The sequence below is a fragment of the Dromiciops gliroides genome, chromosome 3, assembly GCF_019393635.1.
Source record: "Dromiciops gliroides isolate mDroGli1 chromosome 3, mDroGli1.pri, whole genome shotgun sequence".
Lineage (NCBI taxonomy): Eukaryota > Metazoa > Chordata > Mammalia > Microbiotheria > Microbiotheriidae > Dromiciops > Dromiciops gliroides.
This window is the reverse complement of record NC_057863.1, coordinates 221,145,113-221,171,787: the sequence shown is the minus strand read 5'-3', so window position 1 is coordinate 221,171,787 and position 26,675 is coordinate 221,145,113. Positions and strand designations below refer to the sequence as shown.

General features: G+C 37.8%; 1 protein-coding gene across 3 annotated transcripts; it reads right to left on the bottom strand.

Moving 5' to 3' along the window:
* Nucleotides 1–26,301, bottom strand: GEMIN8 (gem nuclear organelle associated protein 8). Of its 3 annotated transcripts, none has more exons than XM_043990798.1 (4): nt 26,195–26,301; nt 18,373–18,410; nt 17,316–17,763; nt 1–671 (listed from the first exon to the last, which is right to left on the bottom strand). In XM_043990798.1, the coding sequence occupies exons 2-4, from the start codon at nt 18,373–18,375 to the stop codon at nt 415–417; spliced, it is 708 nt and encodes a 235-aa protein (XP_043846733.1). In that variant the 5' UTR covers nt 18,376–18,410; nt 26,195–26,301; the 3' UTR covers nt 1–414. The 3 variants fall into 3 exon arrangements, with proteins under 3 accessions (XP_043846733.1, XP_043846734.1, XP_043846735.1); XM_043990799.1 differs by lacking the exon at nt 26,195–26,301 and adding an exon at nt 25,803–26,188; XM_043990800.1 differs by lacking the exon at nt 26,195–26,301 and adding an exon at nt 21,486–21,505.
* Nucleotides 26,302–26,675: the final 374 nt, after the last annotated feature.

Here is a 26,675-nt window from a genome sequence, read left to right as displayed (position 1 = left end):
CAAATTAAGGAACTTGTTTAATTGCCTTCCGATTAAAGATGGAAGAAAATAATATAAAAGGAGGAAACCTAGGAATTCCCAAGAGAAACTTAATTATGGAACATAATAATCATTAATTAAAAAAAAACATTTCAACAAACAGATGATTGCTTTTGATACAAAGTAAGTTTTATTTTTATCAAGATGGTCTAAATCCTTCATTCTAATGCTTAACATCTCCGAACTGTCCACATAGGTTGCAATGGCTCTTGGAAACACTTTGGATGTCGAATATAAAATTTACCCAAATTTACTGAAGTAAACGCTTTATCTCAAGTACATCAGAATGAGTAAGAACTCTAAAACCTGATGCAGTATCATTGACATCAGACCCTAATTTTTAAGAGCACAGATTTCACAGGGGCTTCATATGGTTCATAGCTTCAGAGGAATAACAGGCCAGTACTTGGGTTGTTTTTTATCACAGTTCTTGTCAAAAGTGAGCTGCATGGCCGTCTCCATGGCCTGGATCTTGGCAGCGCTTTCCCCATACAATTTCTTCATTTCGACCATTCGCCTTTCTCCTGGCCTCTCCGAGGGCGGCTGCACAGACCGACCTGTGGTTGGGTGCAGGTCGTGGTCAGCTTCTACATACATATCCTGATGTTCTGCCTCCAGCTGTTGTTGTCTTTCTAAGTAAACAAACACACAAGGCATGGTGAACGATCTGGCTGACAACTACCTAGTCACGCTTCAGTGCCACTAATGTTCCATATCTTGGTTTTTAAATCGAGATAAATGTGTTTCTAATGCCCATCTGGGCAAGCTGAGGTGATGTGCTCATTAGATTCTGATGCATGACGTGGCTCATTATCTACTTATTTATGAAGCTCATTACACACTTATCAAGGTGCTGTACAATGATGGTAAGAGCTAAAAACTCATGGGAAAACGGCATGGAGTAAAATCCAATCGGGCTGAAATGAGCCTTGAAAACTCAGAAGAAAAGTAAGAACTTCCTCAGCTCCCCCCTGATTACTCCAACAAGGATAGTGTTAAGAGCCTGTTTGGTTTTGCATCTTACGCCAATGTAATACCACGATGAAAAGCTTCTGAGGAAATCTAGGTTGTTTAAATTCCTACTTCTGTGTTCTTTTGTTTATTGAAAAAGTCATGTGTGGCAATGTTTGAGTTCATAATATAAAAGACAATATAAGATGAGGGGAAAAATCTGTAATGCTCTTATTCATCATCATGATGATTATAATACCTAGCATTTACATAGCATTTACTATGTATCAGGCACTGTGCTTAGCGCTTTACAAGTATTATCTCATTTGATCCCCACAACAGCCCTGGGAGGGAGGTGCAATTATTAAGGAAACCGGCACAGGTTAAGTAAATTGTCCAAGATCCCGGAGCTAGCAAATATCTGAGGCTGGATTTAAACTCAAGCCTTTGTGACTCCAGGCCTGCAGCTCCATCCATTGCACCACCCACCTAACTACCTGAGCTGCTACTACCTACCTAAGAGCTGCTTCATGCAGCTGAAGGAAACTTACCATGCTGACTGGATACATTAAAAACTCATGTCCTAGGGGCAGCTAGGTGGCACAGTGGATAAAACACTGGCCCTGGATTCAGGAGGGCCTGAGTTCAAATCTACCTTCAGACACTTGACACTAGTTGCGTGACCCTGGGCAGGTCACTTAACCCTCATGGCCCCTCAAAAAACCAAACCAAAAAACCTCCAAACATGTTTGTTCTCTGTAATTCTGAAACATTCACATTTAATTGTTTTACGGTTGTTCTTTTCCATTTACATTGATGTGGTCACCATGTATATCATTTTCTTGGCTCTGCTTACTTTATCAGTTCATATACATTTTTTCCATGCTTCTTTGTATTTATCATATTGACTATTTCTGACAGCTCAGTAATATTCCATTACAATCAAACACCACAATTTGTGGTATTAGCCACTCCCCAATCAGTGGGATTCCACTGTTTCCAATTCTTTGCTATCACAAAAAGTGCTGTTATATTCTAGTGTATGTGGGGACTTTCTTCTTATCAGTGGCCTCCCTGTGATAAAAGCCTCATAGTGGGATCTCTGGGTCAAAGGGTATGGACATTTTTGTGCTGACTCACAGCTCTATCAACAATGCAATCTTCCCATCAGCCCTCCAATATTCACTATTCCCATCTTTTGACATTTTTTTGCCAATTTGTTGGGTATGAAGTAAACTCTATGACTGTTCTGACTTGTATTTCTCTTATTATTAGTGATTTGAGGCATTCTCCAAATAATAGTTTGCAATTCTTCTTTTGGGGAGATTGATTATCTCCTCTGAATGCTCATGTGCTGGCAAATGACATTTGATTATAAAAATTATACATGCACAGCTATATGGTTATTCATATATTTTGGATAACAAATCAAAGAAATTTGATATAAAGATTTTCACCCCCACCCAGCTTCTTCACTTTGTATCCTAAGTGCACTAACTGTGGTTTTGTAGAAGCTTTTGTCATTGTCTCCATCCCTTATTTGGTTAAGACTATCCATCCTACTTATAGCTAGGATATCTTCTAATTTTTTATGGTATGGTCTTTAAAACTAAGCTTAGGTGTCCATTTGGAATGTATCGTGGAACATGGAATAAGGTCTTGGTGACCTACATTCTGCCACACTGCCTTCCAATTTTCCCAGCAGTTCAAAAAAAATCAAATATGTGGTTCTGTTCCTAAGTAATGTTTTCTGAATGTTGGACAATGGGTTATTGAGTTCCTGATTCTCCCTAGTCTAGTCTGTTCCATTGACCTACTTCTCTATTTTTAAATCAGTACTAGATGGTTTTGATGACTGCTGCTTTGTCATATAATTTGAGGTCTAGAAGTGCTATTCTTCCTTCATCCCTTCCTTTTTTTCATGATTCCCTGGATATTCTAGCTCTTTTGTGTCTCCAAATGAATTTTATTATTATTTTTCCCTCTTCTCTGTCATGGATTTCAGTATAATCCCTATGCAGATGACTCAAAAGATCTATATATCCATCCCTGGTCTCTGTCCTGAGCTCTAGAACACATCACTGATTGCCTATTAGAAACAAGCTGGTCCCAACCTGTCTTTCTAACCTCACTGGATGTTACTTCCCTTTCAATACTCTTCTCTCTGTTGCTCACACATTACAATTCATCTTCTGTGTCCCTGTCTTTGCATTGGTCATTCTATAGGCCTGGAATGATGGACTCATTTTTACCTAGGCCTCAGAGAGTTCCTCTCTTCCTTCACGAATCAGATCAAGCATCATCTTCTGTAGCAAGGCTTCTTGATCATGTCCTCCCCATATTGTTGGTGTACTCTCTCTCTCAAATTACCCTGTATTTAACTATTTTGTACATATTTGTATTTGTTTACTTTACTGTTAAGCTGTATATTTTATATGTACTTGTTGTCTGCCCCACTAGAAGGTAAGCTTGATGTAGGTAGGGTTTGTTTCATTCTTTGTACTTGTATCTCCAGGGCCTAGAACAGTGCCTGGTACAACAGAAGTGTTTTTTTTTTTGTTTTGTTTTGTGGGGCAATTGGGGTTAAGTGACTTGCCCAGGGTCACACAGCTAGTAAGTGTTAAGTGTCTGAGGCTGGATTTGAACTCAGGTCCTCCTGACTCCAGGGCCAGTGCTCTATCCACTGTGCCACCTAGCTGCCCCAACAGAGGTGTTTTTAATAAAGTTGTTGGCTGGTCACTTGACTGAAGAAAAATCATACTGGCAATAAGAAAAACCGTAGTGGCAATAACTGCAGTTATAAGACACTGATCTGTATGAAGGACTCAAAGTACAACTCAGACCAGACAAAGAAAAATTAAGTAAGCTGAAAACTGTCAAAGGTGAAAGAGCAAATTGAAGGTAGTTCTGGGAATGAAATCTAAGACTGTTGACTTCTACACTCTATGTTCTAGTACCTGGAGCTATGCACTAAAAGGTACATTTTAACATTCTGAGATCTCAATTTTCACTGAAACAGAAATATTCCAGCCCCGGTAATTATATGCTTTTAATTCTGAATTCACGCCATAATTTAAAAGGGACCATTAAAAGCATTTGCTAAGTTCTTACAATATGTGGCATTATTATCGGGGTTTCAACAAGAATAAAGCCTATTTTCCACTATTATCCAATAAAAAGTTAAATAATTTAATGTGCTTTCGAAATACTTTCCCCTCAGTCCATCTACGATTAAAATAAAGTTTAATAATATCATCTATACCCTTTACTACTGACAGTAACAAAAACAGCACAAGAAGGCAGTATAGGATAAGTGACTGATTTATATAAATTTGGGGTAAGGGAATCTATTAAACAAAAATGGGAAAGCTGCCATTAGAAGGCATATATTTTAGAAGTACTGTGCATACAAAGAGAATACTGTTAATGAGATGCATATAAGATGAGGAGGCAAACAGATATAATTTCACTTTAAAGTAAGAGTAAAGACTGGCAGTCATCACTTCAGAATCTCTTTGATGGCATAAAGCACAAATCATAGGTGCTCTGTGTGGGCGTGCATGCTTCCTGTGCACTCCAGAGTCTGACTGAACTCTCACTGTGATGTGGAGGTGACACTGGGTGTCTTTGAGATTATGCCAGCAGAAGTTAAACTCTACCAGGGTCTATAATGTTAGAAAGGCTTTGAGTAGGGTCCCAAGGACTAACCTAGCTAACTATAGAGAGGCTAACCACTGGGAGGGTGCCATTAAACTGAGAAAAATACAAAATGATCCTGAGTCCTGGGAAGCCCCCTCCTCTTTCTATGGTGACAATGGCTGAGCAGTGGTAACAGGAGGCGGAGAATGCTAAGAATCACAGATTTTAGACCATCTTTTAGAAATTTCAGTTTGATGATTTTTAGCCTAAATGTGTAATCTATGCCCAATAACCAAGGACATGGTGTTAAAAAAACCTGAACCACATCAATTTTGACATTCTTGCTATAAATGAAACCAGAAGAAGGAAGTTTGCAGCTAAATGAGGTATTCCTCAGAAAGGCAAAGAAAAGAGTTGATAAAGTAAGGTTTACAATATACCTAAAGTATTAACACAAAGTATCTGAAAAAAGACCATCATGAGAGTTATTAGAGCTTAAGTACAACATTAATTCTTGAGAAAGAAGAATTAGGGGAATTCAACTTTGAAGCTGATAAGATTCCCAGATGAGATCAACATTCCCTGATACTTGCTGTCTTTAATGAAAAGGCGGGAAAATGCGGAGTTGGGGAGATATATATGACCAAACATGGTTTAGGAAGAAGGATGATGATGAGCCAAAGGCTTAAAGATTATGCAGGTGCTTCCCACTTTTATGTCATGAACACTTTCCTCCAGAAAAGAATCAGAAGGCACAAAACATGGCAAACACAAATAATATCACCAAAAAAAGAAATAGATTACATTTCAACAGATAGGAAAAGATGTGTTAGATCATCATGTTGTCAGAGCTAAGATCAAACTTAGTAAAGAATGATAATAAAAAAAAAGATGTAGTATATAAGTGAAATGATTCAATCTTGAACTGTTCAAATACGTAATTTACTATCAGAAGTCAGAAATGGACAACAGAAATGATAACCCCAATTAAAATACTTTTAAAAAGAAATTTAAGAAATGTAAATTAATTGCTAAATAGAAACCGAATAACCCAGAAAGTGCCCTAGTTAGCAAACATTTGACTTTCTTGCCAAAGAGAAGATGGCTGCCAAAGTCAACATTGGATTAGAATATAAATTTGTTTGAAGGAACATGATGGACAATTATGAGCAGTTTTTCTCATAAAGCAGAGAAAAGCAGTGGAGGATAAAGGCAGTTTAAAGAAATCACTGCAAGAGATCCAACTAGCAAAGTCATCCCATGGGTATTTAAGGACAAAGGAAAAAAAAAAGGAAGGACAACAAACATAAGAAAAATGGAAACAATTTGCAAAAAATTTTATAATAGTTTTCCCCAATGAAGGCAGGAGAGCTACCACACTTAGACCCTAACATCACAGTCTCAGATGCTTAAAGGAGAGGTAGAAAGGCCATTAAACAGGGATCCGTACAGATGATGAGGTCTTCCAGATACTTCTGTTAGTGCTGGAAGCATCAAGGCTCCAGAACACTAAAGACCAGAGTCTCCTAGAAGAGATCTGTAATCAATCAAAGGAGCTGGATCTAACCACCCACTGAGGAAAGACCAAGTGAATGAAGAATACCTATTGCCCAGATTACAAAGCTTTTCTAACAGTGTGCACTCTGTGGTAGACAGTAGAGATAGACACTAAGTTGTGGCCAGAGGTGGACAGGAAGAAAAGAATGGGCTGGACTGCCCATAAAAATATGTATAGGTGCGTGCACACGTGCATGCGCGCACGCGCACACACACACACACACACACACACACACACACACACACACACACACAGGCCCCTTTCCATTGTACTCTAGGTCACATTCATTCTTTAGCGAGTTGGAGGCTATGTTTTACTGCCATGTAGCAGCAAGACCAAAGGAATGTTAGTTATGGAAATGTTCCTTTGCTTTCATGGGAAGCCTGGGGTGCTTAATGCAGCTTTGTGGTTTTCCAAAGGCATTTCAGCCCATCCTTCTCCTCAGGCCCAACTCTGGGCCTGAGGCCTAACTTACTGTCCATCTCTACAGTCTACCAGAGATGTGTACACTGTTAGAAAAGCTTTGTAATCTGGGCATAATTTGTAATTTTGTATGTGTGCGTATATACATACATATATACACACACACATACACATACACACATACATACAGATATACACATATATACACACACACATACACATACACACATACATACAGATATACACATACACACACGCATATACAAATTATACAAACACCCCTACATAAAAATACACATACACACATATATGTAAAAAAAACAATGAGGGGCTTCTAATAACAGCAAAAGTAAAAGATGTCATTATAGACCTGCATGATAGGAATGTGGTGAGGATAAGGGATAACTAATGAAGAATCATGATTTACTGGTACTTTTGGGATGCCAGGAAAATACAACAAAGACCTTTAGTATATTAGGTGAACCCCCAGGACAAAGTTATGGGAAGACATGGATAAGAGTTCCAAAGGAAGGGCAGGCATAGATGGGTTGCAATCTCCATCATTAGAGGGAACTTTCAAATTAATGAGATTGCAGATCCATTTAAGAGAGAGAAAATACCCACATATCCACACACATATGTAGAAGGGAATAAGCATTTGATACAGCATCTACCATATGTGAGGTACTATACTAAGTGTATTTTCTTTTTTTAATCATAAAAGTATTTTATTATTTTCCAGTTACATGTAAAGATAGTTTTCAACATTTGTTTTCATAGGATTTTTAGTTTCAAATTTTTCTCCCTCCCTCCCTCCCTTACCTAACCCCTCCCCAAGACAGAAAGCAATCTGGTATAGGTTATTTATGTACAATCACATTAAACATATTTCTGCATTAGTCATATTGTGAAAGAAGAATCAGAACATAAGGGGAAAACTTCCAAAAAGAAAAAAAAAAACAGCCAAAAAGTAGAAACAGTATGGTTCAATCTGCATTCAGAATCCAGTTCTTTTTTTTCTGGATGTGGAGAACATTTTCTATCATGAGTTCTTTGGGATTGTCTTGGATCATTGCACTGCTGAGAAGAGCCAAGTCTATCACAGTTGATCATTACACAATGTTGCTGTTACTGTGTACAATGTTCTCTTGGTTCTGTATTTTCTAAATATTATCTCATTTGATCCTCACAACAACCTTGTGAGGTAGATGCTAGCATTATCTTTATTTTGGAGTTGAGGAAACTGAGACAAATAATGATTAAGTAGTATACCTAAAGTCACACAACTAGTATGTGTCTAGATCTGAACTTGGGTCTTCCTGACTTCAGACTTTTATCTGCTGAATCACCTATACCACACACACACACACACACACACACACACACACACACACACACAGAGTCATTTTAATTACTCTCTTATCAATCTGGAATTTGGGGTCATGTAACACTTCTAAAAACTTAAAAATATTACATAAAACGTAGGAATTACACATGTGAAACAAAACATCTGTAAACCCAGAAAAATAACTTAAGTATTTAGCCACTTTTGTCTCAGAACATCTGTAGTTTATTTTTATGTGAAAAAGTAATGTGTAGAAAAGCCAAAAGGCTGTCAAGCCCAGTAAATGAAATATAACTCATATCTTATTTGTGGGAAACAGATATATTAAATGACGTAGAACTTAAATGCTGGCCTAATACTACTTTGACAGAGAGAAAGCAAACAAGCATCTTCTTTGTTACCTCAATGCTTTCTGCTATATATTTGAGCTGCCAAGTAAATTAGTTACCCAGATATCCTGGGTATTTAAAAGACGTGCCCAGAAAACTAAGACACCTGTTTGTCTGAGATGGAGTGGGATTTTTGGAGTCCAGACACTAGACAATTCTAGTTATTTCCCTGCTGCCCAGTTAACTTTCAGGCCTGGAAATTTTATTGATGGGAATGGCCCAGAGAAGGTGATTTTATTATTGTCTTCCTATTAGTTACTACATCTGTTTAAAACATTTAACTAGGAAGATGTCCTCTTGAAAGATAACACTCTACAGGTCTGAAGACCTCTAGAGATTCTCTTCTCTATCCTCTCTGGTTTGCAGTGAGTCGAGCATCTCTCTGCCACATTACTGTTCAGATAAGGGAAGTCATATTGGAAGCCATAAGCATCACCGCAGAGAAGTTTGTTTTTATAGAAGGGAGAGGAGAAATGGAGTGATAAAGGGATATTAAAGTGGATGGCTAGTTTATGCCATGGTCACTTGGAGTCTATCCCATTACTTTTTATCTTCCAAAACAATAAAGACAGGGACCATAACAAAGCTGCGGGTCTCTTAGAGGGGCAGAACTTCTATAGTACCAATATGTCTGATTATGCTGATATCCACTACAGTGCGGATCTCTGCAGGGACACTGTTCTTCAAGGACTACTTTTGTATGTTCCACATAATTGAGGAATATAAACTACTGAATTATTGCAGTTCACTCTATTATTATCAAGGGCCCCACCATTCTACCAATCAAGCTGGTAACCTCAGTGCCATCCTTGACTACTTCCTCATTTCCACTTACTCTATATATCAAATTGATTATCTTGTCATTTCAACCTTCTCTTAATTAGGGACTTAAGGAATGTGTGCTGATTGACTTGTTGACCTGACCCTTCTATACATCACCTTCTTTTCACTCACATACCCACCACCTTAGACCCTGAAATACAATAAGTGCTAAATAAATGATTACTGCTTGCTTGATAATTCCAATGTGATAAATCCTCGAATCAATACTAACTCCAATTCAATCTATGAAGATTTTTTTTTGGAGGGGGGTAGGGCTGAGACCCACATTTCTTCATCTGATACCTAAATTGGGACTTGATTTTCCCTTTTCTGTCTTGGCTGCAGGAAATCACAAGGTTAGGTGCCATGTACACATCAATTTTGACATTCAATGGCAGAATTAAGACTATATTTGAAGATGTACTCAACATCTTCCATCACAATCGTGACTGATTTGATCCCTGCAACAGCAGAAAAAGACTCCAAAATAAAGTCAATCCAGAATCAGGAGAACAGATTCACATAAATTCTGTACTTTAAATCCTTCTCAGGCCAGGCCTATCACTAGTTGTTACTTTGAACACCTCACACTCACACTTGTTTAACTTACTTGCTTATGAGGGATGGGATGGTCTCAGCTCAGTAAGCAAAGCTTACAAAGCAAGAGTATTATTTTTTAAAAGTTAAAGTACATACAATTGAACAATTTCCTATTTACCAGATAATTACTTCCTTTGAAAGCAAGTATTCTCGATCACTGGCAGTGTTTCACTTTATGGAAAACAATCTTAAGAGTCTTAGCTGGGGGGCAGCTAGATGGTGCAGTGGATAGAGCACCGGCCCTGGAGTCAGGAGTACCCAAGTTCAAATCCGGCCTCTGACACTTAACACTTACTAGCTGTGTGACCCTGGGCAAGTCACTTAACCCCAATTGCCTCACTAAAATAAATAAATAAAATTAAAAAAAAAAAGTCTTAGCTGTGGGAGCAGCTAGGTGGCGCAGTGGACAAAGCACACCGGCCCTGGATTGAGGAGAACCTGAGTTTAAATCCAGCCTCAGACACTTGACACTTACTAGCTGTGTAAGCCTGGGCAAGTCACTTAACCCTCATTGCCCCACCAAAAAACAACAAAAGAAAGTCTTAGCTGACCAGCTGTGGAATAATCTGGCTAAAATGTGCAAAAGAGTTGTTACTAAGAAGATTCTTCTAACTTGGCAGTTTCCTGGGTTTGAAATCTTGATTATTTATAAGCTAGGCAGCATGATGGAGTACTGGATTTGGAGTCTAGACAAACCACAGATCCAATCCCACCTCTGACACTAGTAGCAGTGAGCCTGGGTAAATCCTATAATATCTCTGAGCCTCAGTTTCCTCACCTGTTGAAATGGGTATAATACCGGTAATACCTTCCTTAGAAATTACCTTCCTGAAGCTTAGTATGATCAAATGAGGTAATTTATGTAAACTACTTTGTGAACTTTAAGGAATTATATAAATGCCAGTTATTATTATTAGGCTTAAACACCTATGAGAGGAGCTGGGGAATAAATATAGCTATCGAGCTAGTTTTAGCAAACAGGATCGCAGTTAGGCAAAAGGTTTTAAGATTCCACCCCACTGCCCCCCCCCCCCGCCCTGACATATTAGAAATACCCTTTCAGAATTTGCTTTGAAACTGAATAATTGATTTACTATTACATTTCATAGTCTGGGCAATATGTATTTTTCATCTACCTTGTTCTCCCATGTGGATTGTGCCCAGATTACAAAGTACAATTAGACATTAAATTAATCGACTAGTTTATCTTGGCTAGATACTGACAATGAATAATGTGATGGGGAAGGAGGGCAAAAAAATGAATAGAAGAATAGATGGAATCATATTTGGAAAACTGTGCTGTGCTTTCCACAAATCCAAGAAGCTTCCTGCCACAAAAAAAAGAAAAAAGAAAAAAGAAAAAAAGAAACAAACCACCACTAATATTTTCCTAGTAATGTTATATGGCTACAAAATATGGACCACAAATTTCAAAAGAATCAAAATTTTGGGTGACCTGAAAGGCAATGGAAAAGCAGACAGTGGGTCTAAGTGGGAAGCAGAATATTACCAGCACTAACTAGAAATGTGGGAAGTTGTATAGAAATATATAACTTACAGATAGCCCAATTGTTATCCTGGTAACCCCCAATTATTAGGAGAAATCAAGTCATTCCAACAGTCAATTGGATAGATGGATGATTCAGCAAAAAACACAAATAGGAAAGTATGGAGGGGTTGTGATCTATACCCCTGGAGCATCCACATCAATGACATTTAGAAAAATATCAAAACAAGTAATCCTGAGTAATATGCATAGACTGCTAACGCTGGAATTTACTACATGGGCTCTAGGTACCTGGAAGCCTATGTATCTCTCTGCACACAACAAAGAATACTGTGATTTTTCATTTCGATATATGTATTTGTATCAATCAATAAGCAATAATAAGCATCTACTACGTGCCAGGCAATTGGCTAAGTACCAAGGACACGAAGACATGGTAGATCATGCTGTACAGAGTCAGGAAGACTTGGGTTAAAATACCACCTTTGACACTTACTAGCTATGTGACCATGGGCAAGTCACTTAATATCATTAGGCCTCAGTTTCCTTATTTGTAACATGAAGGGGGTTGGTCTCAATGATCCCTGATGTGCCCCTGAACCCTAAATTTATGATCCAATGATTCTATTGTAACGATTGGAATGACGCCACCTGCTGGAGACTTACTGTAGAAGAGTTCCGCCCATGAAACGAAGGTCTTTGAGGGCAAGACCAGGAGTCTTTTCTTTGGCATCAGGAAGTGATGCTGGCTAGCGGGAGGAAGAAGGAAGAGACTGGGGCTTGGTCTCACACTCTTTCCTGGGGACTCTGGCAGAGAAGGGAGCTAGAAACCTGTTCTCCCTTTAATAGATAGATGAATGTAGGCCTTTCTCTCTCTTTACCAAATTCTTATTCTCCTTAATAAATGCTTAAAAGCCTAACTCTTGCTAAAGCTTATAATTTATTGGCAACCACTCATTAGATATTTTAGACAGACTAGCTAGAATTTTAGCCCTTAACACTATGATCAAGGAGACTACATTTGAATAGGAGACACAACATGAACATATATAGGACATACAGAATATTATAGATAGACATATATAGTATATTATCTATAAAATGAATACAAGGTAGTTTAGGGAGGGAGGGCAGTAGGAGCTGGGGAACTAAGAAAGGCTTCATGTTTAAGGTGGTCCTTAAGCTGAATTTTGAAAGGGACCTGGGATTCCAAAAGTTAGAAGTGAGGAGGAAGAGCATTCCAACAATAGGGGATGGTGAGTGCAAAGGCATGGAGATGGGAGATGGGAGCAAGGAACAACAAGTAGGCCAGCATGGCTGCACAGTGCAAGGGATGGGAGTATTGTGTAAGAAGACTACAAATTTGGAAGAGGCCAGGCTGTTCTGAGCTTTAAATGTCAGGCATAGGAATGTCTATTTGATCCTAGAAGTTATAGGAATTCCCTGGAGTTTACTGATCCCAGGAGATGACTTGGTCAGAACTATATTTTAAGAAATCACTTTGGAGGCTGTGAAGTAGGTAACGGAGATGGGGAGACACTCTGGGCCAGGAAAGTTAAATCAGAGAATATCTAGAATTCTAGGAATCATAAACAAGATAATTAAGTCCAATTTGAAAGAATTTTACTTCAAGTGAAGATAAACTAAGAGAGAACTGAGGACAGTGGAAATATCAGTAGCTTTGGAGTTAGGATGGAAGCTAAAATCTCACACCTGCTGTTCACTATTTATGTGACCTGAGGCAAGTCACTGAAGTGCTCTGGATCTCATTTTCCTCCTCTGTAAGATGGGGAAGTTGGATAAGATTTTGCCTCTAAGGTTCCCTTCTAGTTCATCATAAATTTCTATGATTCTATAAACTATGTAAAACATGTATTTGTGGAATTCATATTAAAACTTCTCTGACTAGTCTCGATTTACTCTTGTTCTCATCTTTTTGTAAATTTATTCTTTTGGTACCCAAACTTTCCAAAATGTTCTAAATAAATCCTATTAGATAGAATATAAACTTATTCATCAAATACTTGAAGTTTTAAAAATCTATAGCCTAAACCATAATGTGTAATAGAAAATTTCTATATTAAGCAAACTTAAATGCTACTCAAGTTCCATATGACCCTGAACATTCAAGATGGGTTATATAAACTAAATCTCAATGAAAAAGTCTACATAATGTGAAAATTAATCAACATTAGAATTTACTAAGATCTGAGACAAAATGAAATAAAATTAGACAACCACAACAAAGTGATATTTTAATATTTTTTAAATTATAGAAACAAGAAACTATTATTTAGGGGGCTGGAGGGGCATGCCACAATCTAACACCAAAAGGGGCACAGAAGACAACAGAATCCCAGCTACCCTCTAAGTCACCCTTTGTTTTCATGCAACTAAACCATATAGGCGAACACGATTGAATTTTGGCCTCATGTCGCTAAAATGCAATAGCTTTTTGTTATATTACATAGAAGCAAATCTTCAATTTGATACTGCTGTCCTTCTCTGAAAATGTTCAATTTTCTAAAATTAAAAAAAAAAGTGCATAAATATTGTCAGAATTTGTTTTCTGAAGTGCTTTTATTCTCACTAAGGCAAAAAAGTAAATGTATTTGGGGAGGATTCTCTGGTTTTCAAAGAAAAACTTCTCAATTCCTGTTCTGAATAGTAGGGGATGCTGCACATAATGTTCCTGCTAGAGATAATCTTTATTTCAATAACATCTAGATGGGTTCTCACTTGTTTTTTGTTGTTGTTTTTTTTTTTCTGAAGGCATCTAAAAATAGTTGGAAGAACATTGCATTTTCACAACTATTGACATAGTTTCTAAGTCAAGGTCTTGAAATAATCCAGGCTGATAGTTCCTCATGAAAGCCTATTCTAGTATCACAGTAATGCAATATGTTGATTTGATAATGGTTACTAAATTAATACTGTGGAAAAGCATAAATTAGAAAAGCTAAATTAAAAGTACCATATGCGTTGCAAAAACAATTGCTTTTTCCTCTCTCCTTGGTAACTTCCACTTCATTTTTGTAAAGTAAAATATTTACTACTTGACAAAGCACATTAGAGTTTTGAATAAAATGTAAACTAAAATCAAAACACTTAACATTCTTTAGGTATTTAATTTGAAACTATTCACACAAAACAATGAGAATTTTCTTTCTTGATATTATTTCTAACTTTCACATATAAGAACAAATTAGTTTTCTCTAAAGTACTTGTCAGGGGAGATAGATGCCCTTAGCTATCTTAAGGCTTGGAACAGCTCATTTCTACAAAATCCTTCAGTTAGAACTCCCATCTTCCCAACTCTCAAAGATTTGTACAGCTGGTTAATTAACTGAAAAGCAACAAAAAATTCCTTCTTACACTAAACTAATGAATGTGTTTTAAAAAAAAAAATCAAAATACAATTCCATAAATGAGTTAGTATTTTAGTACTACTCTTTCTAGGGCTAAGATGTAGTTTGGAATTTCCTTTGCAAAGTTCCTTTCTTGGAACTAGTGCTGGGAGCAGCTAGGTGGCACAGTGGATAAAGCGGCAGCCCTGGATTCAGGAGGACCTGAGTTCAAATTCAGCCTCAGACACTTGACACTTACTTAGTAGCTGTGTGATCCTGGGCAAGTCACTTACTCCTCACTGCCCCACAAAAAAACAACAACAAAAACCAAACAAACAAAAAACTAGTGCTTATATCCCTGCCCCACCTCCCCAAATTGTTTAATATTACTTAAGGATACAGTTTTAATGTATGTTACATATAATATTGGAAAAGTTTTCAAATGAGTGAATGAGAAAGTCATTTGAGTTAGGAGTAATTTAGAAAAAAAAACCAGAAAACTTGCAAAGTAAACAAAAAGATAAATGATTAGAAGGAAAAACTTAACGTGACTTTTACAGATTAAAAGTTGACATGTACTATAAATATTACCAATAAGAAAGAACTAAAGATTCTCTCAATCAAGAAAACTGATTGGGGATGGGAGAGAATCACTTCTTGATATTTTTATTACTTACTTCTTTTTCAAGGGAAAATTTCTATTTTTCCACATCTATGCGGATGTCTTTAGAAGATCACAAGTATTTTCACAGTCTTGATCTCATTAAATAAAATACTGCAAAGGCCTGGCTCAAGCTGAATGAAATTTGATGTGTCCATGATTCTGTATACAGTAAAAAGACTTCAAATGCCAAATACAATTCATTTCAATTGAACAAAAATTTTAAAAAGCATCTAGTTGGTGCAAGGTGCTATGTTAAATGGTAGATAGATGAACACAAAATGGTCCCTACGTAAAGAGCATACATTAAACAATAAAGACAAATTCCAGTTTTAATAAAATTGAAATTGATTTTCAGTGGTGAAGTCAATGCCAGAAAGGTCTTATACCTACCAAAATGTTTATGGTGGTGCCTCTTAAAAAAGTAAAGAACTAGAAACAAATAAGATACTCTGACTGGGTAATATATAAATGAGCTGTGGTATGTAAAGGCAACAAAAGATTACTATGCTCTAACAAATATCGAATGTAGTGTAAAGAGAGGTATGGAAAGATTTATATGAACTGATGCAAAGTGAAGTAAACAGAATGAGGAAAAACAATTTATCAGATTACAAGAGTATTTCAAATAAATATTTATAAGCACTTATGTGCTGAGCACTGGGCATACAAAGACAGGTGAAACAGTCCTTAAAAGTAGCATATATTTTAATGGAAGGAATGACATGTATTATAATAATGTATTTATTATTATATTATGAGAAGTACATATGACATATACAAAACAGATACAAGTTAATGTAAATGAAAAAAAAACGCAATAGAACAAAACCTGAATTCTGTGAAATTTTAATGACTAAGCTTAGCCACAAAGATGTGATATTAGAATATACCTTCTTCCCTTCTTTGCAGGGATAGATGACAATGGGTATGAAATATTGCATATAATGTTGGACTTGACTGATATGTTGATTAGTTTTGCTGGCTCAATGGAATGGGGAAAGGGGAAGGATGTATTGGGAAACAGACATAAAAACAAAAGATATCAATAAAAATGTAAAATAAGAAAATGAGATTTGTAAAATTCAAATTGTTTCATGGAGACCAACTGCTACTATGAAATGTGGTATGATTTATTGGATCACTCAAAGACAGGTGTTACAGTGTACACTATTATTTAGAATAAAAATGGCTTCTTGAGCTTTTTAGTATGTCAGGGGAATTTTTCCAGGTCTCTTGGCATGTCTGAGTGGTGGGAAAACAAAACAGCTCAAAATGGTTGCATCTGGGACAGTACATGTTTCAATACTTGCCTATGGGCCAGGCCTATGTGTCTGAGTTCTGTTATGTTAGCATGGCCCTGCCGTTATCTCTAAGTGGCAGTGCTGAACAATATTCCCAAGTATATTTCCACTCTGCACCCATTCTATATCTGCTCTGAATCAATAAGAACTGAGTATACAGAGATGGCAAAAAAGACAAAGGCTTTCTGACTTAAAAATTCATGTGATCATTAGAAAACCATAGGTTTAGAGAGAGAAGGGATCTTCAAAGTCATCTAGTCCAACTTTCATTTTACAAATAAGGAAACTGAAACCCAGAAAGATGAAGTGTCTTGCAGTAGGACACACAAGTAATTTGTGGCAAAACCAAGATTGGAAACTAGGTCTTCTCAACTCCAAACCCAGCAATCCTTCTATTGTTCCACAGTGGCTGGCACACATATTGTAGGCCACTTCCAGTCATGAAACTCAAGGAAGTCTATGTTAACATGGGACTGGGGAGGAGGGAGAAGGACAACACAGTGATATCATTAAAAAGAAAGAAAACTGTGGGGGCAGCTAGGTGGCACAAGGGATAAAGCAATGGCCCTGGATTCAGAAGGACCCGAGTTCAAATACGACCTCAGACACTTGAAACTAGCTATGTGACCCTGGGCAAATCACTTAACCCTCATTACCCTGCCCCCAAAAAACAGAAGAAGAAAGAAAATTGCACATGAGAAAAGAATGAAAGCAAGCAGCCAAGACTTACTTAGCTCTTCTCGGTGTCGCTCTGTCTCAGCAAAATACTGGCGGAGCTCCTCTGTGATCTCCATATTACTCAAATCACATTCTATTTCCCCATCTGAATCTGATTCTTCTTTTGTGGAAGAAACATGGTCTTCTTTCGTGGTCACTTGGTGTCTATGGGTTTTACCAGGGGGCTGCTGTGACCATCTAGGATGGTGAGATCTGTTATGCCAACCATGGGAAGATAAATAATCCTCCCTGGCTGCCTGGTCATCTCCAGCCCAGTCTGCATAACGACTGCTTGGAATGCGAGAAGGCAGATACCACGGGGAACTGTAGAATGACAGCATAGCCTTCCTGTAGGCTTTCTGGTGCCTATGCAGCCACTGCATGGCTTGGTTATAATGCTGCCAGTATCTTGCGTACGCTCGCTGAGAATACCATGGCTCAGAGTCTCCCTGCGATGAATCCTAGTACACATGGATACAGAATACAGAAACATCTTTGAAACAACTAAATGACAAATATCAAGTACTGGTCCTTGTGCTAGGTGCTATGTACAAGTACTAACGTTTAAGACAAGATCAATGTCCATAAAATGCTTAATAATAACTCAAGGGGGATGGAGGAAGCATGCATGCACAAAGAACTTGGTTCAAGATAACAATGCCAGAAAACAGCAAAAGTAGGCTAATCATTTTTAGTTAAGATATGGGAAAAAGTACAAAGACCCAGACTGTCTGGGTCTTTCACACCTAGAGAGTAGGAGGGGACTGACTCCAAATTTAGGACACTCAGCCAACAGAAACAAGGGAAGTGCTGAAGGATGGTTGTTTCTCAGTAGCAGTAGTTTCCAATCTCAGCTCCTTTCAACTTTCAAGCACTTGGGCATCAAGTGCTTCCTTGGCTATCAGGCAGAACAAAAGTTTACTGTGTGGCATTATTATTATTTTAATGGTATTTCTTTGTTCTAGTTCTTAACTCTTTTCCAGTGGGACAAGAACAAATAGACATACAACACTTAAAATATTAATACTTATTTTCCTTTCTACTAAGATAAAAAAAATAATAATCCTTACCATCACTGATGCGTGCCAGTTCAAACAGCCACCAGGAACTGGAATACAAAATACCCACACTATAAATGTTGCGATTATTGCAGGTATGTGACATTTACGATTATGTTAAATCTGGAGATTTAGAAGCAGCATTCTATAAGCTGTTTTCTCCTAGTTCCAATGCTTATAATTCAAGTAAAATGCTATCATGTAGCATGTAGTGCCTTGATTATGGTCAGGGTTCAAATAACCAAGGTTCTTTCCCATTATCGTAGTCAAGTGACTTGAAGATTAGAATATATTTTGTATTCAACTAGTTTTTCTATAAGCAATGAAGTCTTATGCTGATCACCATATTTACAAAGTAATACACAGAGCAAGATGTAAAAAAAATTATAAACATCTAATAATCTTATCTTGATTCTCATCACAAGCTTGAATACAGTGCATCTTTCTAAATCATCCTAACCCCTTCTTAAATTGAGATCTAGAGCTCAACTTTAACAACTGAATAGCCACATTAGCTGTGAGCCCCCCCACAGCCTTCTTCTGCTCTAAGTTTAAGAACCTCCATTAAGAGTCTTTGGATTGCTAAAGAACAGGGGTTCTTAAGTTGTAGTCCTTGAATTTGTTGTTAAAAGTCTTCTGATGAGGACCAAATGAGATATTTGTAAAGCACTTAGCATAGTTCCTGGCACACAGTAGGTGTGCTACATGGATGCTTATTCCTTCCTCCAATATGCAGTAATAATACATATTACTAATAATAATACATATTACTAATAATAATACATACTTATTCCCTTGCTTCTGTCCCGTGACCTGTTCATGGAAAAATGTGTTCCTTATCTGCTCATACTTAGAAATATCTTGGGTCTTTCAAATAAAGTAATAATTGCTTCTACAAAGCAGACAAGTAATTTTTTTAAAAAGCAGATTGTTTACTTTCTTTTTTATTGTTTTCTGGGCAAGTATTTTTTATATTGGGAAAATCTTTCAAATTATTTTATGAATGTATTATCTTTAGCTTTTAAAAATAAATGCCATAACTATCTTTTTGGGCAAAGTCTGAATTTGAAAACCTTGTAGCGATTTATTTAGAATGCTACATTTTTTCTAGAGTACTAAGTATACAAGTTTCAGGGTCAATTTTTTTATAAAATGATTTTGTTTCCTCCTGATTATCACCAAGAAAATTGGCACTTTGTTCTTTTGGCTCAAACATCCTTCAAAGTACTTCGGCAGGATAAAGCGAGTATGTTTTGCAATGATACAGAAGTTCCCTTATTCTCTGCTCCTGTAGAGATCTATATCTATATATCACTTAGCAAGGTCACATTGCCAGTTAGGAACAGAAACTAAGTCTTCTGATCCCCAATCCAGTATCCCTTCTCATTTAGCTAATATGATGGATGAAGGATCACAAGATAGATGAGGCATATTATCGAGGTGAATCAGAAAAAACTAGGGCTTTTATTTCATTTACTTGACGTCCCCAAGGAAATTCTTGAGATTTTTCCACCCATAAAAAATCTTAAGGAAAATAAGAGTAAGAAGATATTAAGAGGTAGAATTTAGGTTTCATATTTTGTACTCAGCAATATGTCCACTTTTATTTTACAAATTTGTTAAAGCTTAAAGACCCAAGTTATATACAGCAATAAAAAAGATAATTCGTGATTATGAAAGGCAACACCTGAGTTTTGTACTTCTTTAGCCTCATCAGAGTCAATTTTCCAAAGATGGTGAGAGCCTAGTCTAACAGCTGATTCTATTAACTTTAACTTGGTTAAATATATGTGTTTCCCTCCAACTCACTTAACATTCTTTTCACTTGGGCCCTCAGGAAAATGTGTAGTTCTTTCCTAGCATAAGAATCCAAGAAGAAAGGAACTACCGGGATTCCTGAAATTATTATAAATAACTTTAGATATTAAAAGTCACAATTCCAGGCACTATACCCTCTAACAAAAGGAGGTTTATAAGGTAGATGTAACTCTGAAATTCTATATTATTTAATTGTATGATGTTTCTTTGAAATATTTTTCCCAGGTCTGTCAGCTGCTTTTTAATAGCTTAGTCAATTGAACAGCAACTTTTCACCTTATGGAACAGTGGAGCTAAATGAAAAGAGATTGGTAATGTCAGGAAGGGCTGCAGTCAACAGAAATGCAAATCATGAAGCCACCACAAGTCAGCACAATGGCATAATAGTCACCACACAGCTGAAACCAAGCTAGTACAGAGACTGAATTCATTGTCTCCCCCACACCACCAAGGGAAGGAAGAAAAAAACAGGGTTGAGGTCATTCACTAAACACTGCAGTGGTCTACAGGCAAATAAAAGAGTCTCCAAGTCCTAAAAGATAAATTTTCCCAGGAAGCTTTCTTTTTTAAAGCTTATTCTTTAGTTAATCTGTTATCACTTTAAGTGCTATATTTTTAAATGTAAAAACTATACATACAAAAAGGAAGACAAATGTCTAGATCTCTCTCATAAAATTTAACAATCTGAAGTCTAGTTAACTAGACATTCTATGAATAAGTAATGCTCTCCTTTTTGCAAAGCAGTAACATTATATGTATATAGACACACAGATTTCTACTGTATATTTACATTCCTGTAAACATAGGATATGGGCTGGCAGCTATTTAGTATAAACATAAAAGGCATCTTCTTCCTCTCACATGCTAATGTAGGCTCTGCAGCTGTTTTTACTTTTTCTTTTCTCACCAGAAATTTGAACATTAGACACATGAAAATCTACCCTTTAAATGACTCCTGCATAGCACCAAATGGCTAATCTATAAACTAATTCTGAAATTAAAAACAAAACAAAACAAAAACAAGCTCCAGTAGCTAATACATCAGAGTAGACCTTCCTTATTGGTTTACCATGTATTTGGCTACACGATTGCAAGAAATCATTTTGAGGCCTACAATTAAATACTTATTGCTCTCCAATGATTCTTAGTAAAAGGCAGAGGCCCAGGTGAGAGTGTGGCAAGTGCAGGCAGAAATGATGCTTCCAGGCTAAGTCACCTGGAAATTATCAAAGTCGAGTACTAGCTAGGTAAGCAAGGTAAGCAACACTTAGATAAGACAAAAAAAACCCTCAAAACCCCAAACTTACCTTTTCTAGATCATATCTATAGAATCACAGAATCTATAAGGGACAAGAGTCAGGAAGAGCCAAGTTCAAATTTGACCATGGTCACCTACTAGATGTGTAACCCTGGCCAAGTTACTTAAGCTGTTTACCTCAGTTTTCTCAACTCTAAAATGGGGATAATAGCACTTATCTCCTAAAATTGTTGTGAGGATCAAATGGGATAATATTTCTAAGAGTATAACACATAGTAGGCTCTATAGAAATGTTTATTCCCTCCCCTAAGCCAGATCTTTGCACATTTAGATTCTCCCTAGTTTTGAGAAATCTAGGCATACGATAACATTTTATTCAATCAAGACAATGTATACCAATTATATTGAGAATTTTTAACAGTGGGAATAAGGCAGTTATACATGTACTGCACAATAGTTTTAGGGACTCCCTCTGGTTTCTAATTTAGGTAGGTTATGGCTGTCATTACTGCCTCTCTTAAGAGTTAACAATACAGGGGCTGTGTTCTATTTCAATGATGCCTCAATTACTGGATGACTGGGTGCACAAGTCTGGAGAAATGCAACTGTATCCACAAGTGGCCTATATCTAACATACCCCTACTGCCACTAACACCACTGAAGAAACCCAATTTCCCATGATTTCTGGGCCCACGATGATTTTGTTTTAAAAGCTCTATTCTCAGAAGCCTTACTGAAGTATCATTGGAAAAATTTTTACTGTGGATTTGAAAGGAAGCATGAAATACAGTTAACTATTTTCTTGATTCTCTTTAAATCATGGAAAAAATATCAAAGTTGAACATCAGTTGGCCAAGTCACACTTGGATAAGGGGGAAAAACAAAACCAATAAGGACCTTTTTTTTTTTTAAGATCTTATCTTATATTCAACTGACTGGAATCATGGAATCTATAAGGCACAAGAAACCTTAGAGAATATAGATATTCTCTAAGGTTTCTTGTGCCTTATAGTCAGGAACCAAAAGAGACAGAGCTCCCTGCGAAGGCTCTCCTTCCTCCTTCCTGTCCCCTCCCAGAAATGGGAGGTTCTTCAAGTTGGTTGATTGACTGGGCCAGAAGTTCAAAGGTTTTTTAGATTCTGAGAACTATGCTTTCTTAAGTACTCTCAAGTACCAGCCAGATGTGTTTAGAATCTAGTCAACTAGTAATCCAGTCAAATCAACCAGTAATCCACTCAGGTGGGCTCCTGAGTATCTGCCAGATCTCAACTATCACATTCCATTATCTTGACACTTTCTAGATTAAATATACATTTGCCCCCTGTATGCACACTACGGCCTAGCCAAACAGGCCTTCTCCTTGTTCCCGAATATGGCATTCCATTTCTCCTTTCCATTCCTTTGCACAGACTGGCTTGTATTCCCTCCTCACCTCTGCCTCTGAGAATGCCTAGTTTCCTTCAAAGCCCAGTGCAAGGAGATTTTTCTGATCCCTTCTGCCTTTCTCCACCCCCCTCCCCACCCATTACTTTGTATTTATTCTGTACACACTCTTATATGTACATGACATCCCTCTCCAATATAACAAATTTCTTGATAGGGATTGTTTCATTTCTTCTTTGTATGCCCAGGACCCAGAATAGTGGCTGTATACAGTAGGTGCTTAATAAATGCATGCAGATTGAATGATGTAATATGCTATCTTCACAACAATCCTGTGATATAATTATTCCTATTTTGTAGATGAGGAAACTGAGGTTCAGAGAAATTAAGTGACTCACTGATGATTACACCAGTGGTAAACATTAGAGGTAGTACTTAAGCCTAGTTCTCTGTTGACTCCAAATCTAGCATTCTTTCCTGACTATGCTAGACTGATTCCTTCCAATAATTGCAATTCTACTTCTGTCTGTACCCAATTACCATGGCACTTCTCTTTGTGCATTTGTCTCACCTCTCTAACAGGGATTCTTTAAGGGATTCAAGACCTTGTACAGAGCTAAGCACACATGTATTTACTAAATTGAAACAAACAAAAACCACTCTCTTCATACTTTTAAAAAATAGAAATTAAAAATTTTGTGTTTCGTAAATTTATCAGTCAACTAACTTAAATGTTAGGGTTTCATCTTAATGAGAAGTTGAACATTGTTGCTCCATTATTTAAAGCCCCATATCTAGCCTAAATATCAATTTTCCTAAGCTCTTTACAAACCTTAATTGACAGAACCAGAAAACAACACTCTCTTCCGGGTCTCTGAAACAAAAGGTAAAATATTTTGCAACAAACTTTCACTTGTAAAGTAAGTGTAGACTAAATCCTGGGGTGATTAATACAACTCGCCTGAATTTGATCTCAATCACCATGACGATCTTTCAATATATACATAACAAAAGCTTTTCTAACCTTGGAAGGGACTTGTTTTTATTATTAATCCCTACTACAAAGTGGTTTTCACTCTAATATAGTCTTTTATATGATATCCTACCTCTGGTATTTATTAACTGTATAACCTTAGAAAAGCTGAGATCTCCCTGGGCCTCAGTTTCCTCATTTTACAAATGAGGACTCTTGAGACCTAGCTGTAGAGTTAGGATTCAAAAGCCTATACACGACCTCAGTGGAAAACAGGTCATATTTTTACAACCCCCTCCCCACCATTTTAGAATATAAAAAAATGAGGGGCAAACACTTCAAAGAGCAGGCTGTGTGTGAGCTGGGCATTTTAGCCTCCTCGACTTAAAGAAAATCTGTTCATAAAAAAATCTTTAATAGCAAAAGCAACTGCATGTAGCAAGGACTTAGAATAGCAGAAACATCACAGCATATGGATTCAGGATACCTGGACTCAATTCCCATATCTGATAACAACTACCTGAGCGATCCTAAATAATTCATTTAACTTCTCTTACCTTCATTTTCCCCGCACATAAAAGGAATGAGGTAGAACAGATGAAAACAAAGATCTCTCCAGTTTTATATTTTGATTATTTTTTTTAATATGACATGGAAAGACATTTCATAATTTAAGGGAAAGGAATAAGCATTGAGAGTTTGTTGTTCAGTCCTTGTAGTCACATCCAATTCTTCACGATCCTATTTGGGGTTTTCTTGGCAAAAATACTGGAGTGTGGTTTGCCATTTTCTTCTCCAGCTCATTTTACAGATGAGGAAACTGAGGCAAACAGGGTTAAGTGACCTGCCCTGAATCACAGAGCTAGTAAGTATCTGAGGCCATATCTGAACTCAGGAGTCTTCCTGACTCCAGGCTTGGAACACTCTATCCCCTGTGCCACCTAGCTGCCAAAGCATTTATATAGCACCTACAATATGCCAGGAACTGTGCTAAGAACTTTACAAATCTCTCATTTGATCCTTATGACAACCCTGAGAGGTAGGTGATGATAGTATCATCCATATTTTACAGATGAAGAAACTGAGGCAAACAGGGTTAAAGTGACTTGCTCAGGGTTACAGTTAATAAGCATCTGAGACTGGTTTTGAACTTGGGTCTTCCTAATTTCAAGTCTAGCACTCTATCCACTGTGCCACCTAGCTACCTTGTTCAAGATTATTTACTAAAAAAGATACTAGAAAGGTTACAATAGAAATGGCTAAGAATTAGATTTAAATGATTTATAATAAACATTCAACAATATTCTAAAAGAATAGCACATTAGGAGTACTGTTTGTCCTTTGTTCAAGAAGAGGACCATGACATCTGTCATGACTTGCACTGAATTGGATTTAAGTGAGGGAGGGCTGTTCAAAGTCACCAACCTTAAGCCATCTGGGTCCAGTGGCAAGATATATGTCAGGACGACTGGAAATGGTCCCAGATGTTTAAGACAATTGGGGTTGACTTGCCCTGGGTGATGAGTTATTTCTTTTCATTCTTTACATGAGAAACTTATGTAATTAATGCCACTAGAAATTGTTAAAGGGCAGATGGGTGGTGAAGTGATGCCAAGCCTGGAGGAAGACTCATCTTCTTGAGTTCAAATCTGGCCTCAGATACTAGCTGTGTGACCCTGGCCATGTCACTTAACCCTGTTTGCCTGAGTTTCCTCATCTGTCAAATGAGCTGGAGAAGGAAATGGCAAAAGACTCCAGTATCTCTGGCAAGAAAACCCCAAATGGGGTCACGATGTCGGACACGACTAGAAAACGACTAAATAACAGTAAGTTTTATAATGTAATAATATTAGTAACATAACTAATAAAACATATATAAAGACTATTATTTCTTGTGTCCTCGGCACTTGGCACAGCCCATTACTCAGGTTTCAGCGCTTAATAAATGCTTCATTCATTCATTTATGAAAACTTGTAACTCAAGCCTTGTGATTTAAGACAAAAGAAAACCTGAGTTCGAATCCTGGCTCTGTCACTTCGTTGCCTCGGGTGACCTTACGCAAGTCGTTTTTCATCGGTAAGACATGGGGCGAAACGATCTCTAAGGGTCCCTCTAGCTGCACATCCGGGATCCTTCAACTTCAGGCACTTCACTGGGGCTCCTGCTCTCGTCCTTCCTCCAGCCCCAGGTCCCTTCTCTTCCCCGCCTCCCTCCAAGTTTTCCTACCAAACCCCGAAAAGGAGTCAGAATATACCCCGGGAGTGAACCCGCAGGTCTCCATTCACTCGCTCATAGCCTAAATATGTTGAAGAGCTGTTATTTGGGGGTGCGGGTGCTTTTTGGCGGCGGAGGTGAGGGGAAGAGTTGGGAAAAAAGAAAAGGGAGGACGAAAGACCATTACCCCAAAAGATCAGATCGCCTCTTCCGGTCACACCGCTAGCGTCCAGGAGGATTTAGTTACCAAGCGTGACCGGAAGTCCCGCCTCCGGTATCCAGGGGCGGCCACGCGTCCTCCGGGTCACTCAGGGTGTGACGCAGGGACGTCTCAGGGCGTTGGGAGGTGGAGCGGGGAGGAGAGAAGCCGGTGGAGGAGGGGCTCCGCTCCTCACTGTTGTCACCCGAGGCAGCCTCAGGGAAGGGGCAGGAGCAAATTCTCTTCCTCCCTCATTCCTCCCCAAACCTCTTTCCATACCAGCCCTCCCATTTTCTACTTTTCTTTAGGTGCCCCAATTTTCCTCATTTGAAAACCAATGGGAATAATAACCCCCCTCCCCGCTCTTCCCTCCTCCTTCCTCCTCCCTTCTCCCTCTTCCCTCCTCCCTTGTCCCTTCTCCTCCTTCCTCCCTCCTCCCTGGTGTTGGAGAGCCTGGGAACAATGTTGA